Source organism: Serinus canaria, chromosome 1 (assembly GCF_022539315.1).
Source record: "Serinus canaria isolate serCan28SL12 chromosome 1, serCan2020, whole genome shotgun sequence".
Classification (NCBI taxonomy): domain Eukaryota; kingdom Metazoa; phylum Chordata; class Aves; order Passeriformes; family Fringillidae; genus Serinus; species Serinus canaria.
The window spans coordinates 90,017,040-90,034,532 of NC_066313.1; the positions used below are offsets into that span (position 1 = coordinate 90,017,040).

At 36.2% G+C, this 17,493-nt stretch overlaps 1 protein-coding gene across 2 annotated transcripts in view; it reads left to right on the forward strand.

Annotated features, from left to right (window-relative positions):
- ANKRD10 (ankyrin repeat domain 10) overlaps nucleotides 1-16,023 on the forward strand; it is a 37,478-nt gene extending 21,455 nt beyond the window's left edge. The window contains exons 4-6 of one of the 2 annotated variants that reach the window (XM_050980501.1): nucleotides 7,648-7,883; nucleotides 11,394-11,489; nucleotides 14,354-16,023. In XM_050980501.1, coding sequence (XP_050836458.1) covers nucleotides 7,648-7,883; nucleotides 11,394-11,489; nucleotides 14,354-14,838 — 817 coding nt within the window. In that variant the 3' untranslated portion in view covers nucleotides 14,839-16,023. The remainder of the gene's footprint in view (nucleotides 1-7,647; nucleotides 7,884-11,393; nucleotides 11,490-14,353) is intronic. The other variant, XM_030234331.2, reaches the window with a different exon arrangement.
- Nucleotides 16,024-17,493: the final 1,470 nt, after the last annotated feature.

The following is a 17,493-nucleotide window of genomic DNA, read 5'->3' on the forward strand; positions in this document are numbered from 1 at the left end:
AGGAAAGGTCTTTTCTTTTATCCTGTATTGCAATCAGACTGTTGTTTCAAGAATTACCATTGTCTTTCTTACCTTCCCGTTGTGAACTGTTATTAGGAATCACTTCTTAAATAATGAAATATGAATTTAAAAACGTTGCTGGAACTAGGCCGAGTCAAGCCTGTATTGATCAGGGGAAGGTTTACTTGGAAATGTGAACATTTTGTAGAAAATGTACTGAAAATGAAGTGCACTGTTTGAGGTCTTTAGTAAAGCATATAAATGGGAATACAGATACAACAAAAAATCCTGAGGGTGATGTTTGTGGTAACTGCAACGTTGCTTACCATGGTTAATGAATTCTTTCTTCTGCCAATGTTTGCTCAGTCAGGAGTTGAAGTATCCAGGAGCTAATTATAGCTGCATAATTCATAGTGAACTTTGATTTTCCTGTGGAGAAAGTGGCTTCACAAAGCAGAGTCCTTCTGTTCAATATATTCCTCTTGTTATGATTTTGGATGATGTTCACAGGAACTCTAGCACTGGTTTTAAAAGTGTAAAATAATTTCAGCTGCCAGATGCTTTGTTGTGAAATAAAAACTTGGCACCAACTTGTGCTTTTGTAGATGCCCAGTTTGTAATTCTAGCATGAATTTGTATAGCTGCCCCAGCAGTGACACACATCTCTTTAGTTAAGATTATTTTTCTCTTGGTATCTGGAAAAAAAAAGTTTGAAACAATTTTATAACTTCTGTATTTGGACACCAAAGGGTTAAAACACTTAAAGTTTAGCATTTTAAAATAATTTTGCTTTAGAAATTTTAGACTAGTATGCTACTGTTTATATAGGAAACAATTTTTCTCACTGTGGGCGTTTTAGTGTTCTGATCTTTTTTTTCTCTTTCTTCTTTTGTTTTGTTTTAATCCTTGTATCTGCTAATTTTTGTATATAGGAATAGCTACTAATTCTTTTGAGATACAGCCTACTAAATTTAAAGTAATTGAAGCCATGAGTTGACCGGTAACTTTAATCCATTCTGTATAAATTTCAGTGAAGAACTGAAAAATTGGTTTCAGGATGAAAGTTATAATGCTTTTAAAGGCATAAAAAGCTTAGTATCTTGTTGTTAAGGTGGTCACATGATAATGGCTTACATATTGAATAATGTGCTACAGCACTTTATGTATGTTAATGTACTTTTAATCTTAATGTTGCCTGCAAATATGTGATCCCTTATGATATAAGTTTCCTGTTTATGCACCATTGCCCGTTTAAATCAAACAGAAGATTCTGAAACTGTAAAAACTACACATGTCAATGTTTTACAGCTACGTAATTCGAATTGACTTGATTTTTTCAAGTAATCCTAGAAAGGGGGAGCATTCCATATAGAAACTGCTGAAACTGCCACAGGTGCTTCTCCGAAAACCTTACAGTTGTGGCATTGAATGTTCAGTATCGCTTCCTTTCTGCACACAAGGCATACTGTTGAGGTATTTGTTGCGGTGATTGGTTTTAATGCTAATCTAGGAATTCAGATATAGAATCTATAGATTTGCATGCTTTGCTTACCCTAATTTACAATTATCTACATTTTTATTTGTAAACTAACAATAGATAAGTTGAGATCAGTAATTTTTAACAGATATTACATTGATATACGAAAACTGTGGTTTATTTTCTTAGATTGTCGCATGGCATTAACAAAAACACAGTAAGCTGTAGGTGCTGTAATCACTATTTCAAATTAAACATTCAGGAGATTTTTTTTTTTACATATATGATTTTCAAAAATATTTATTGTTGACTTTTTGTGTAGCAAATGTTTGTTTTGTTTTTCAAGGTATGTGACATTATAAGTTGAAGATAGTGTATTTCTATGTTAAGAAGACAAATCTACCTGGTTTTTTCTGCCAGTAAATATGAAAAATGAACAATTGAAGAACTTAGAAGGAATTTTTTGAAGTAAATTCAATTGCATTTATAATTCAATATGAGAAGCACAAGTCTTTATTTTCTTTCTACAGATCTTTCAAAGAGTAAATTCTGTATGTTACACTGAAGTAAATCTTTGTTGCACAAAATCAAATTTAAACAATTCTGAATTTTGAGTGGGTTTTTTTTTTTTTTTTTACTTTCCATTGCTTAGCCATAGTGGAAGCATCTTGAATATTTTTAAACACTTGCCTCAGTTTTTTTCTTTCTTTAGTAAACTTCTTAAATTTAGTTGAAATAATAAAAATTTCCTCCTAAATAAAGCTAAGCTGAAAGTTAAATTCGTGTTTATGTTCACCAATCCTGTTTGGTTAGATAATGCACTTGTCTCTTGGTTTAGAGCAACAATTGAATTACACTCGCAGCCAACATTTTTGAAAAAGCATTTCAGAAGAAAGAAATACCTAAAGTCATGCTTCATCAGTGTCCTCTTTATAGCTGCTTTAATTGGGTACCAGGTCTCTCAGATGAACTGGGCATTTAGAATGGGAGTTCAGATGATGTCAACCCAGAGGGAGAAGAATGGATCCTAAAAAAAAAAAGCCTCTTCATGCCAAGATCAGTCAGTTTTAAAGACTGCCTGTGGACATCACTTGATGGAAGAAGAAAAACATAAGAGTGTTTTAAGCACTGTAGGTCTGTGAATAAATGCATATGCAATAGTCAGAGCGTTAACTCAATATATCAGTGTGTGTTTTGAGTTTATTTATGAAAACCCTGTCACTACAGAGTGTGATAAGCAAGTGTCATATGTCAGAAAACTTCAAGATCACCTACTCCTCCATATTCAGGCTTTCATCGTCTTTTCTCATGGATTTTTTTTCTATTTAGAATAACTTCATAATATGAAAATGTATCCTTCCTTACATTTGGCTTTCTTCTTTTGCGTTGGAGTTAGCATCTTATACTTCTGTACTTTGAAGAAAACAAGATGTTCTTCTTCCCAGCTCCTGGATTTTAGCCTACGAGAAGGCTGAGGGTAAATAATAACGTGCTTCATAATTTTAATTTGTTTCTAGTAATAAGAATTACATGGAAACAGTGAATAAAGTATATAGCAAAAAATTGCTGCTTAGTGAAAAACCCTGAACAGGACTCAGTCATTTTTCAAATACTTGAATTGCCTTGGAAAGGATGCAAGATATGTGTTTTCTAAACACGGAGTGAATTGACTTTCTGATGGCTGCCTTGAGCCCTGGACAATGTTAAGTAAGGAAATTTTCTCCTGTTTGTCAGTTCCTGCCTTCATGTACATTTCTGTCTGGAGCAGGTGCCAAAAAAGGAATTACATTTTCAGAGCTTTTGTTTTCAGTGTCGGTTCTTCAGTTTTTCCACCTGTTCCTGTAGCTAGACTGACCTTCAGAGTTGTCTTTAGTTTTTGACTTTTTTCTTTTTTACTGGAGAGAGAAGGAATTAAGTTTTTGGAGCACTGCTCTCTGATTTGATAGTTACTACGCCCACCTTGAGAAAAATCTGCATCAAGTCAAGGAATACTGCTGACTAAGCATAAGACACATGTTGCTTTCCAAGACTTATTCTGATTTTTTTTTACTTACGTTTTCCTTCCATCCTTCACACCTTCCTTGTTGCTGGCTTCTTCCTTCATAATGAATTCATGTGAAAAATGCAGTGTTTATGACCTGCTATTTGTCTTGTTTCAGCTAGAATCTTAGTGGAGAGACAAACCTTGAAAAGAAACATAAGCTTGTCCTGAAGTTTGGCATCTTTGTAGCAAAGCAAGAATTTTTTCAATAAAAAGCCAATAACAACAAAAACCCCTACAAAACAAAGTGTAAAACCCACTAGAAATTTCCATCCCCATTTTTTTATTCTGAGTAATGCAGTTGCAGAAATAGACCTGACATATTTGCTGTATGATTTCCAGTAACAAAAGGACAGTTTGCCTGAAGATTTAATATCAGTGTGTTCCGAGCTTCTTGGAACCTCCACTGTTTCAAGATGTTTAGGATAAAAGATCAAAGCTGGTACCAGAGAGATTGTTAACTAACTAAAAAAAGCAGAAGATGGGTGCAAAAGAAAATTTTTTTTTTCCAAGACTCATGACCTTGAGGTAGTTCTGTCCATGTCATCCACTGTTTCTTCCAGTGTTTTTCTTTTGCAGCCCAGGTCTTGAAGTTACTTTCAGTTAAAATATTCTTTACCAATCTTTTTCTTTATGTCAGCAGCTACAATAAATGAAATACCTTTCAAGTGACACCTAATAACTGAAAGAGCTGTAAATTTACTTGAATATAGTGATTATCTCTGAGTTTCCTGCTTGTTGATTTTCTTCCCTTTTTTAGCTACACATTCCAATGCTACACATTGTAGCCAAATGAATCACATATTATTCCACCTCCTTTTCACTTGATAGTTTACATATAATTGCAGTTCATAACCGAGGGCTGACAGGGATTGCATGTAAGAGGTTGAACTCCTCTTATGTGTGGCTGGGACAGTGAACTATTTCTATTTTCATCCATATAACCTAGTCTGTCTACAGTAATGACACTTAAATTCTTAGCTCCTGGGATAAGCTGAGGCAGACACTTCACTGCCAGACATGGGCAGCAGATTTAGTATTAGATGTTCCTTGTAATTACAGCCGTAACAGGGTGGTTCCACTCCCAAGTTAAAATTAACACTTATAAAGAATGATAGATATTCTGGGTTTTTGATTCATTCAAGTACTCCAGGCTTTCTGGAAAGACTGTATTTTACACTTTTTCTGTTACAGACTCAGAATCCTTACCGTCATTGACAGTATTTCTAAATTATTTTGAAAATACAAAAACTATTCCAGACTGGGTAAAACTCAGTTAGGAGCGTTTTCTTTTCTATTGTGTTCCTATTTACATTAACGATTTTTTTTTTTTGATTACTTGCATTTGGTTATGATAGGCTAATGCAGCACAGCTACCTCTTGCTGCCCTTTATGTTCCCACTAGGCTAATATAGCACAGCTACCTCTTGCTGCCCTTTACGTTCCCTCTGACAGATTTTTTTCCTCTTTGGAAAAGCTAGAGAAATCAGCTAAAGAAGTAGGTCTTTTTTTATCTTTATCTTTCTAGCCTGTTTTTGAGAAAGTGACGGAAGGTTTCTGCAACATTTGTCAGCTTTTCTTTTAATGTGTCCTGTTAATATTGGAATGCAAGGCAGTCTAACAGAAATTTAAAAGTATATGAAAGTCCAAGAATAATTAGGCTTTGATTAAAATCATGGACATGGACAACTGGATATAGGAAAAATATTCAAATTAGTGTAAGTGAGCAGAGAGAACATCTGTGTTGTCTTCCATAACATTTGTTCAAACAGTTTTCAGAGTCATCTAGAACTTATAATCTCCTCTTATTTCATTGAACTTTTTTTTTCTTTTCATTACTAGATAGGCCAAATTCACTTTCACACCTTTAAAAGAGGTGTTTCTAAACTTCAGAAGCAAGAATGTTAAATCCAGTAGGCTTGAGTCCATTGAAATGTAGGCAGTGCTTCCAGGATATTTCTGTGAAACAAGCACATCTTTGTCTACCTGTTAAGAGTATTATTAGTTCAGAAAGAGGTAGGAGTGGGACAGAACTTTAAATATCAGAGATTCTTACATTTTTAAGTTTTGCAACCTCTAACTCCTGTTTATTATTTTTTCCTGGGAAATTTAGTTTTTCTTTCTCAGAGTTTTGTTGTGTAGCTTTACACACTTTGATCTATCTTCATTTATAAATCTCCAAATGCCTCTGGCATCTTACATTCACGATCCTTTGGAAAATGGTGACTGAACTGTAGTCTTACAGTCAGTTTTGAAAAGTAGAGTTAGTGTTCAGTTGTACTTGCTAAGTAATAGAATTTCTTGAACTTCTCTTGAATTAGATGGCCATTCAATACCATTTTGCTTTTGAAATTTTTATCTTTGCATAACTTTGTTTATTTTGCTCTTGCTAAGATTTCTTTTATTGTTCTTTTGGGGCTCAGAAATTTAAAAAAGATGTTGGAGAACTGAGATTTTTTTTTTTAGCAGATCTGTTAAAATTGATGTTTCCTAAGCTGTAGTTTCATTGTTCTACATCCTTATGCTGCACAAGTAAATCAGAATTGCTAAAGGAGTATCAAATATTTGTTGCTTAGCAGCAGCTTCAACAAGTCATCTAGATCAGCAGGGGACAGGATTGACAGTAGAATTTCTGATACCACAGGCAGCTCTTACAATGAGGAGAAGAGACTCCTCTCAAGATTCAGCAACCTTTATACTCTAAAACCTTCTGATGCTAGCTTTAATTCTCCTTTGTTCATATTAATCCCATTCATATACTGCCTACACTGGATGCACAGCACTTTGCAGTTCTCCTGTAGGTATTCAAAACTAATACCACCTTGAAGTTTGATTTCTTTTGACTAACTAGGTTTTTCCATATTCTGAAGTCTTACTTTCTAGAGCGCTCTTGACTGCTGTCCTGTGGACTTTCACTTGTAGTCCAAGTAAATAATGACTTAGAATAGTACAGTATGGAATGAAATTAATCCTGGTTTAGATTATGAGTTTTGTGATCCTGTAATAGTCAGTTTCTAAATGTTTTCTTATTTATATTTATAGCAAGTAAGTTATAGTGGTCTAGGAAGCAAATCTGGGCTTTGTTCTTTGATTTCTTCTCATAAGCTGGAGTTTCAAGAGAATCAGGTCTATTAATCTTCTGAATTCTTCTGTTAGCTGGTCTGTTTCTGGATTTTTAAGTAAGGGACTTGTCTAAATGACTGAAGCCAAGAAAAAAAGAATTCCACTTTTCTGACTAGTTACATCTCTCTGGAAAAATATTAGGAAAGATTAATGGGCATCTTTTGCATCACCATCTAGTTTTGTCATTCCTGGCCTTCTTGTCTCCACTTTTTTGCTCTTCCTGATGAAGTTAGCCTAAATTGCTAAGCACAAGACGTCCTGTGTGTTAGTGTAAATGCACGTGATTCAACACTTTTTCAAATTAAACCTCCGCATATCTATGTGTCCTCCCTGATTTCATTCCTAACCTCGTTGATGCACTAGAATATGCAAAATCCAGTGCCATTCTCTTGTGCACAGAAAATCTTATGATGTCACACACTTTGAAATGAGAAACAAACCTGAAACAAAAGTATAAGCAAAGCACATCTAAGTATAGCATCTTTATCTACCTTATGCTATATATGTATGTATTTTGTTGTTAGGAAAAATAGTGATGTTGTTGTTACCTTAGAAACCAGAATGCCATGGACAATTGCCAAGTCATGTTAAGTTTGTTTTGAGTATTTGATCTTTTGCTCAAGTTAAAGCAATAGATTGCAGTATAAACTGCAGAAGATGGTAAAATTCAACACTTAAATTAGTCTGAAGTTTATGTAAAGATCAGCTACTTCAGACTATTTTAGAGTAAAGCATTTTGAGAAGTTTAAATAGGAAGATGATTTAAGGCACATAGTATATTGATTTTATTTAAGTGTATTGTCTCCCAAATTTTGCTTAGAAGTGAGATATATGTGCAAAAAGTTCAGATAGTTATAAAACTAAGATTGATAACTAATTTCTTAATGGAAAATTTGCTAAGTGTATGTTTTCTCTCATCACCAGCAGATAGATAGTCAGTAAGGGCAGCAGCAGCAGCCAGCTAGCCTGATGAATGAGTGTAATCCAGTTTCTTTGTATTGTACAGCTTGAGAAATGCCAGTGGCCTGACAGCAGCAGACCTTGCACATACCCAGGGCTTCCAAGAATGTGCCCAGTTTCTCTTGAACCTCCAGAACTGTCACCTGAATCGTTTCTATAGCAATGGCACCTTAAATGGGGTTCATCAGAATGCAGGTCCCAATCCATTCAGTGGTGGGACAAGTCGAAAGAGATCCTTTGAAGATTCGGAGTCTGCTGGAGTGAAGAAGGCTAGAACAGAAGGTGAGACCCCAGAGGTAAAAGGGATGGGTTAATACTGTTGCTGAGAAAGGAAAATAAACGTTTTAAAGTCTTTTGGAGTGGATGTTGAGTATTATTGACAAACTCACATATCTAAATTACATATTAATACAAGCAGCAGATTAATACAATTACTCCATGCCACAAGATCTCAGTTCTCCCTATCATCATCTTGGCATATTCAGAAATTTCTATTTCCAGAGAGTGCTAAAGCTGCATGATGCTGAGAATAATTATGCAGGGGAGTAGGAGCTGAAATTAGCTCCTATTCCTTCCTCAGTTTCTTCAGCTTCAGGAGGGCCAAGTAAAGTTCCATTGATTCACAGAGATGCTTGGATGTTCTGATGGTAATCTCCCATTCAGGGATTAATTCACAGTTCAGAAACTGCTACATAAGGTACATGGAAGAAATTGAATGCACAAGGGTTTCCCAAATCAAGAGGGGTTATGTCTGTAAATTAACATACCCTAAGTTTCCTGGATTGTTTTCCAAGGGGAACTGCTGTCTTACACAAGGGTGTAAGAACAGAATGAACCTTAAGGTTTCCTATCCAGCCTTGTATGTTGAGAATACTGCTTTGCCAGTGATGATGAAGTAGTACAGCCTAAAGATATATTTTGGTAGCTCTGTGTAGAAATCTTTTTAGATTTTAGATGTTTTTAGAAACACCTTGAGTAACATGGTGGAGGAGAATTATCTTCTTCTTTTCTATTGGTCATCCCACTAAATTCTTACTAAAAACTAGGGAGTAAATCTGCACTCAAACCTCCTTTTTCCTGATGATGCTAAAGGATGCTTTTCTTTAGCATCAGGAAAGGGACTTCATAGGTCCTCATTGAAGGCACTTTGTTCACTTAAAGTTGACGTTCTAACATAAGTTACTTTGAGTGAACCAAATAGAATGGGCTTAAACAGTGCTTAATTCCAGATAGCAAGGGGGGAATTGAGACCTAAACCATGTTTCTAAATATGACATAGGCAACATAAATCATGTATGTCAATATCAGCACTGCTGTTTGTTCAGTACTTGCTATCCAAACACCACTTCACCTATACCAGGATCAGAGACCTTAACTGGGTACTCCCCTGGCTAATCATAAACAAGATACCTTGTTTCATGTAGCTGGTCTGAATGACAAATCTCATTATGGAGAAGAGTCCCTGGCAGTTAAATACAAGACTTCAGGAATAAGTATTTCCTAAGTAGCTACATGGAATAAGGAAACTTGCCAGTACACAAGTGTCCATAACAACTGCAGAAAGATGTTTTCAGTCCATTGATCTACCAGGAGGCACTGCTTGAAGTCAAGCTAACTTATCTTGCATTTTGAAGAGCTGCCCTGTCTGAGTGTTCCTGAGCAGCTGTCTCTTTCAGAATATGCTCCAAGCTAGTCGGTGGGCGGTGTTTCCCCACAGTCAGGGGGACTGGCGCTGTATCTGCATTACCTTTCACTCCTCAGAGTTGGTCCAGTACCTAAGTTAGATTGAGCAAATAAACAGACAGTGCTTGAAGTGAACAAGTGCTCCTGAACAATTATAGAAATGTTGGAAAAGCAATCAGAGTAGATTATTTTTGAAGTTGTTAACAATATGACTTTTTAGACCTTCACAAACAAATGCAAAAGCTTTGCTGCTTTTGCTTGAAGGTTTTTGGAGTAACTAAGAAATGCATGCCAGCTGTGGGAGTTTCTAATCTGACGTGTTTGCTCTCAAAGACATCAGCATCAGTAATAACTATTGCATCGATGTAAAAAGTCTCTTGCACTGAGAATGAGTCACTGTTCCTGAGGCATTTTGGTAAACAACAAATAGATATAATAATAGAGCTGAGTAATGAGTTATCAGTACATCTTTGTGCTTAGCTGGCCTTTTTACAGAACAAGCCAAATTTTGTGTTATTTTTAATCCCTTACTAAAACCACACTGGTCTGTTGTCCTTTAAAGACTATTTGCACAGGAGATTCCAGATGCTCAGAGAGTGATGCCAGCCTATATTTGCAGGGAAAAGTCAGGTTTTGATAGCCTTCCCCAAATTGGAACAATCACTGCTTTGGAACGACTTGCTGCAACAGTACATGTCCCTTACAAGAAGCCGTAAGCAGTAGAGTTGAGAGAATATAAATGCTTAAGATGTGCTTTGCCCTGGAATAACTAAACTGGGCAGTGGATGGGCATTACTTGTAATTGTTTATATACACACAGGAGTATCTGCTCACAGGTGCATAGAATTAAAAGAAGCCTTAAACTTCAAAATTAGGCAAGGCTGATACATGATACACTGTATCACAAACTAATCACTCAAGTGTAATTACCAGAAGTAAATTGGTGGCCACTTTCAGAATATATGCCAAATAGTTCTTAATTTTGATTTACAAACATAAACTGAATTTTATGTCCATCTTTCTGAAATCAGTTCCAGAAATTTCATCCTGCTTCCTGGGAAGATCAGCAGAGGGTGCACAGGTTCAATGATGATGGTGATGATGCACACTGAGCCAACTGGTCACACAGCTGTGTTCATGTCAGTCATAATCCTGACCCCTGTAGTGCAGCCCTCAGCAGGTTGACTTGTTCTCTGTGATGTATGTGCTGCTTATAGCCTGTGTCTCTGTGTCACAAGCCTCAGCACAGATGCTTTGGGTGCTCTGTGTGAGGTGTGATATAGGGCATTCCTGGAACTGGACCTTGGAATTGGCCAACATGAAACTGCACTTACATATTCCTCTAGTTAATTAAAAAAAAAAGTCTTTCCTTTCCTGGTTTAGGGTAATTTGAAGCCTGCTGATCCAAGGGCCCTGATGTCATTTAAGCCCTCAGTGATCTCTTTGGCCCTGGAACACTTCAGGACTTATGGTTCTTTAAAAATGAGTAGCTGATGAAAATTTTGATTGTGCCAAAGGTAATGGGAGCTGAATTGCAGTCCCCCAAAGCAGGCATTTACAACTTAATATTGAAAGTGTGTGCAGTGTGTGTAGAAAAGTGTGCCAATGTCAGTGTGAGAGCAGAGCAGGGCCTTCTGGGATAGTGGAGCAGTGCTCTGGGTAGGTACAAGAAGTAGTAGTGAAATTAAGCCCATCTTGCTTATTAAAGCATTCCCCCCAGCAGTCTAAGCACTTGGCAGTTTCTTTCAGTAGACAGTTCTGCTTCAGCTCTTGAAGAGATCCCTGGGAGCAGTCTGGTGTGGATTAGGGTGGGGTTTTGGGATCTGGCCCTTGAGAGTGAAAAAGGGAGCAGTCTAAACTGACAGTAGACAAATGTGAGTTGGACAATTTGCTGGTTTTGCCACAACCCCTGTAAAGCCTAAGTATGAGTAACTTAAATTTCTCTTCATTCAACCTATTTGTACATCATACTAGTAACTTTAATATGTAGGTGCAAAGTCTGATAGGTACCCTGGTAATTTTCTGTTTTGCTTTAATAATCAAAGCAATCTTTTTGTTGGCTGAGTTTTCAAGTGGGCACTTATGACTAAACATGTCTTTTTCTGTCAGCTTACAGCTTTGATGGCTTAATACCAATGCTGAATGGAGGAGCTGAGGACGATGCTGACAATATGCACGTTGATAGAGAGTTTGCTGTTGTATCAGGTGGGAGTGGACAGTTTCCTGTTAACTACAGCAACATTCAAATGGTTGAAGACACCAAACAACAGGAGAGTACTTCTGTTGGACCAAAAGAAATTGAGATATACACTGTTTCTGCAATGCAAACTCCTTGTCGTTGCAAGAATCAATACGCATTTTATTTTTAATTTAAGTATGAAACTTAGTCCTTTATTTTTGCACATTGTTGTCTGGAGTCTTGAAAACTATTGTATTGCTGTAACACCCATTATACTGGGAGTTTAGTAGGTATCAAAAATTAGCTGTTTCATGCAATGTATTGTAATGGTGAAAGAGAAGGTTTATTAGTAATTTCTTAACATTTCAAGTAAACAAGTCCACAATGGCTGTTTCACTTTTAACCTGAGGCTTGTATTACGTTGTGCCTTGCTTCTAGTTGCTATAATTTTGAGTTAAAGGAAATTCAGAAATAAGTTAAATTATTTGTTTAATTTTGATGGATTAGATAGTAAGAAGACTTGATAGGGAAGCATTTTCTAGCTTTGAAAATAACATGTTGTGACAAAACTATATTCAAAATAGTACAATAAATACTCTAGAGAATAGTCTAGACACACCCTGTGTCCAGAACTTGCTCAGACACAATGACATAAGTGCAGAATTCTGCTGTGGGGCTTTTTATGTGAATAGAAGACCAGACATCACAGTTCTACTATTTAGAACTAGTGTACCTGGGAAAACAGATTTTGTGGTTTGTACCAGTCATAATGAAACAGTCAAAGTGTTACTAGGACTGGTCAATATTAATGCTCTAGATTTTTTAAGGGCTGCTTAATCAAGATGCTTTTGGTGACGGGATGTGTATAGAGTTTGGTTAAAGCTGTCTTGGGTCAGCCTTTTTTGCACTTTGTAGGTTAAGACATGGAGTTACTACAGTTGTGCATTATTACATTTGGAAATTAATTTCCTATTTATCAATTTTCTTCTGCCAGAAATATGTTTATGCTTTGTACCATAGATCCAATTCAACAAAGGGAATGACAGTAATAGATATTTTAATATATTAGGAATAAATAGATATACATATATATAATCAATGCTTTAAAAGTAGACTACAGTATTTTCCAGTGATCTTTATTAAGTGTTCTTATTTATGGAAAAATTATTTTCTTTCATAAATATATACTATTGCTGTATTACTATAGATGCTCATTTTAAACCAATAATAACATTCTATAATTATGACTAAAACTATTCATTACGTACTTTTCATATTAACTAAAAGAAGTGCCAGATTTATTAAATTTGATTTGGCAAAAACAGCCTATAATGGTTTATTTTTAAAAAGTTAAAATTTTGCACTTTTCAGTTAATAAACACTATATGAAACTCCTTCTGTGCGTTTTTATCACTGAAGTATTAACTTCGATGTTGTGATGGGTTTATGGGGTTTTTTTTTCCATTTTTAATGAGAATTAATGGTTAGTGAGGTAAGCTGATGTGGTTATTTTAACTGATGTAGGGACTAAATGGGAAACTCCAGTTAGTACATCCAGGGAGTTCAAATTGGACACGTTTCTTGTGTAACATACTGGTGTCTATGATGTATCAGTGTTGTAATTCGTACTTCAAATAATAGCCATGCAAAAAACAGAGAGAACCAAAACTCCAGATTCTTCCTTGTCAGACAGTGGTACTCATTATGTGTCACTTAAATGGGAACCCAGTGTTTTACAAATGTGGGAAGTTGCCAACAGACTAAATTAACTGAATTAATTTGCATACACGCAGTAAATGCAGTCCTGTTTTGCACATGGGTTTATGTGTTCATGGAGACATAAACATATGTGCATGTATCCAAGGATAATCACAGAATGTAAAATCTTAAAATGTCACTACATAGCTCTATAGTTGCTATGTTTGCCTTGCTCATCTTTACCAATATAGACATAAATTATATTTTAAAAGCAGAATATATCATGCATTTTTTGTGCTAGTACTTTTGAGTACCACTGCAAAAACATGCATTTCACACAAACTGATGAAATCTGTTCATGGAAACAAAACCTACTGTACCAATTACTAACTTCAAAGGGGAAATTGCTTCAAAACAGTTGTCAGTGATTTTTGCATGCACATTTTTAGAAATTTGTTTCCTACTATTATCTTTTAGTCTTCTGTGCACTCTGCTGTTGCTATTGTATGGCATTTTGCATGTGGATTGTACACATGCTGTTATAAATATAGCATAGAATACAAACCTGCCCAGTATGTTATTTAGCAAGCTACTAGGTACATTGAAGTACTTTCTGAATAAAGGAACTTGGTAACATTTTATATTGGCACTCCAGTGTAACATTTCTTTATATGGCTTACTTCAGTGCATACTGTACTGTGAGAGTTACAAATAAAAAGAAAAAAAAAAAACCCCACAGTTAAATTACAGCTGAAAATGGAAAAAAATCCACCCTTCACCCTGTCACAGATACTCAGTTCTTGTATGTTCATAATCTTCCATCCCACGAGGGCATTACAGTTAAAGTGGAAAGATCACTTTATTCCTCCTTTGAAAACACTGCCCAGAATGTTGTCAGCTGCACTTACTTCTTACAGTTAAATGAAAAAAAAATCTGAGAAGTTCACCTTGTCTTTGCAAAGATTAATATAGGCATATTTTCAAAACAAATGTGGATAGATAGTTGCATTTTCAACATAAGAATTCGTGCCACAAATTTACTGATGGGGTCTCTTTACTTGGAACTACCTACATTGTTACAAAGAAAGGATAGATTTATTTTCAAAGCTGTGTATGGAAGCATTTTTAAGTAAGTGAAGTATAGTGGAGACATTTTGATGTATTTCGATTTATTCTTAATTGTTGGTGACAGGTGTATTTCTTAATGCAGATATGAATAGCAGTAGCTCCATATTGAATGCACTGACAAATGGATGTGCCATCAATGGACATTTGGATTTCAGCGCCGCACAGCAGCTCAGTGGGATGGATGCCAGGCGTGAGGAGTGCTTGGCATTGACAGCCAACGGCGTCATTCCCGGAGTCACCTCTCCCAGCAGGCACCGGATGCACACCACTAACGGCACCGAGGAGCCCGAGAAAGCCATGAGTAATTCCACTGATATGTGTGGATCTCTGCACCTGAATGGGAGCCCCAGCAGCTGTGTTTCTAACAGGCCCTCATGGGTGGAAGACCCTGGAGACACTTTGCACTATGGACACTATCATGGTTTTGGGGATACTGCTGAAAGCATCCCTGAACTCAGTAGTGTTGTTGAGCATTCCAATTCTGTCAAGGTCGAACAGAGATATGACAATACTGTCCTAGGCACAATGTATTTGTACCACGGTTCCTAGACAAATGACATTTATATCAAACGTATATTGAAATTGCTACCAAATGAAACTGGGGGACAGAATCCTCGCATAGCATTAAATCTGAAGATCGCAACTTGTTGCTATTTTTACACTTTGTTTATATGAAAAGTAAACCTTTAATTTGATGGCCTTATACAATAGTTGTAGTTTGTTGCATGTATGGGGCTTATTTAGTGATAAAATAGGTGCTGTCATGATGGAATGTTTATTGTTTTTATTTTTTTATTATGGAATGTTCTGGTTTTGTATTTTTTTTCTAAGCTTGTGAACACTATCTTTCCCTTTTTAGAGCTGTTTTCCCTTTTATTAAAACAATGTTTAACTGAATTTTGTGAAGAAAATGCTACATATGTGCATCACTTAGAGATAAAATTTTTTCTTTTCCGTATCTTCTGCTGAAGCTATGGTAGCAATATCAATGCCAGCTCTCACTATGCAAGGTTGAAAGTGGCAATCTTCTGGAGCTTCTCTGACTTTACAGTTTGTATATTGTTTGGTATAATTAGATGTTCATCTTGAAATTTTTTGAACGAGTTGTTTAAAAATGCAGAGACAAATTTGGAAGGAGTTGCTGTTCACTTTCTGTAGCGTAGAAATGCTTTTTGTTGTTGTTGGGCTCTTTGCATTACAGAGTGGGAACATGGGCTGCCTTTGTTCGGTCGCGGTTGGGTGTGCCTCAGGTTAGCTCTGTGGTGGGTTTCTTTGGCTTCTCTCCTTTGTATGTGTGCTTGATGTTTTACCATAGCTCACAGACTGGAGGCATGTTGGCACTGTTCTGCTTTGTACGCAGTTTAAAATTGCTGTTACTCGTTAGAGAATTTGCCAAGTCAAAATATTTGAGTTTGACTGTCCTGGATATACATTTATTGTCTTTTTTTTTAACATATGCTTTGAAAATGTAATGTTGTGTACTCTTTGGGCTATGCTCACAGAAAATACATTGTATTTAATGCTTAATACACAAATCAAAATTCATATAAGTGCACTATATGAGCACTAATACTATAAGTTGCTGCTTGTGTTATAAGTGAAGAGTGGGGAAGAATATGGTAAATGAGATAAGCCCTCTGAATTGTGTTGATTTTTTTGTTCTTGTTTTGTTTAAAAAGGGACCTTTACAAATTGGATTTTAAAAAAATAAAGAAACATTGCATTGTATCTGAATATTTTGTTTAGATGTTATTATTTTAGCGGCAAGTTGAGAAAGCCTTCAACAGTTTCTAAGTCACAATTCTCATAATCTTGCTCAGTGCTGCTGGTGAATTCCTTCTTGTCAGTATATGAAAGCAAATGGGAACAGGCCAACAAGTTGTCTGTGATTGAATTACAGAAACACAAACTGGATATCAGGTGTATGACAAGTCGCATCAGCCTTCAGCTTAAAAAATACTACGTTAAAATATTGCCTGTCTGTAAATAAAAAAAAAAATTATAGTCTCATTCAAACATTTTTAAGCAAAATGCTACTCATTGCAGAGAAGTCTGTGTTTGAATTAGCCTTTATATGGTTCACTAGGCACAAGATGCTCACAGTGTATTCAGATTCAGAGTAGGACTGACAGGAAAATTGACCAGTTCTTTTGCAAACCAGCAGTACTCCTCAATGACTTCTGGAAATAATAAAAATAAAAAAGCCCATGAGTGAAAGCTGAGTGTCACCTGAGATGAGCTGCTCTGGCATTGCACATTAACCACTTGCTTGTGCTTGGGCAGCTGTACCTGGGCCCTGGATTTAGATGGTTTAATTTGCTGGTGTAGTGCCCAGAGGAGCATGGGCCATTGCTCTTGTACTGACAGGAGACAGTGGCTCTTATTTACTGTAGCGTTTGGGCTTGGGGATCTTAGCCGAGTTTGCTCTACATGCTTTCTGGTACTTCTTCAAATCAATAAAAGCAGCTCATAACAAGCACTGCCATCTTACCTTACTCCATCTTACCATGGCTGTAAATTGATTCCTAGAGAGCTTGCTTTGGGTACAGCTTTGGTAAATTGGCATATGAGGGTGTAATGTTAGGTAGATAATTTTAGCAAGATAAGATTTATACTCTGTTCATAAGGCAAGATTTTTAAAATCTGCGTACATTTGGTTTTCATTCACTTGCTCTTCACACATTTTCACCTAAAAATACCTTGGAAGACATTGTACTTCAAATTATTTTAAAAAGCACTTCTCTGCTTGTGTGTTCAGCCACATGCTGATACAGAGACAGAATTGGAGGTGTGTATCTGTTGTCAGGCCCCATTGAAGCCAATTGTTAAATTAGGATTAAGTGGAGAAGAACACTGAGGGCCATATGATGTAGGTGCACTATGTGTGTCCCCCAGGTGTCTTTGTCTAGAGTTAATGTTGCTAAGGTAGAACTCTGTGACAGAGGATGACTCAGGCAAGAGCTGAGATGTATAAATTTTAAAACACCAAATAAGGATAAGAATTCAAAGATGCATTTTTTTCAGGTGCTCTTTGAGACTATATTTATTTACTGCAAAGTTCATCTAAAGTCTTGTTTTTAAATTATCCCATAAATCTAAAATGAGGACTCACAGAATCCCAGCGTGCTTGAGGCTGGTGAATACATACCCAAGTGTATGCTGCTGTTGTTAGCCCATACCACACTCACAGGAAAAGAAAATTCT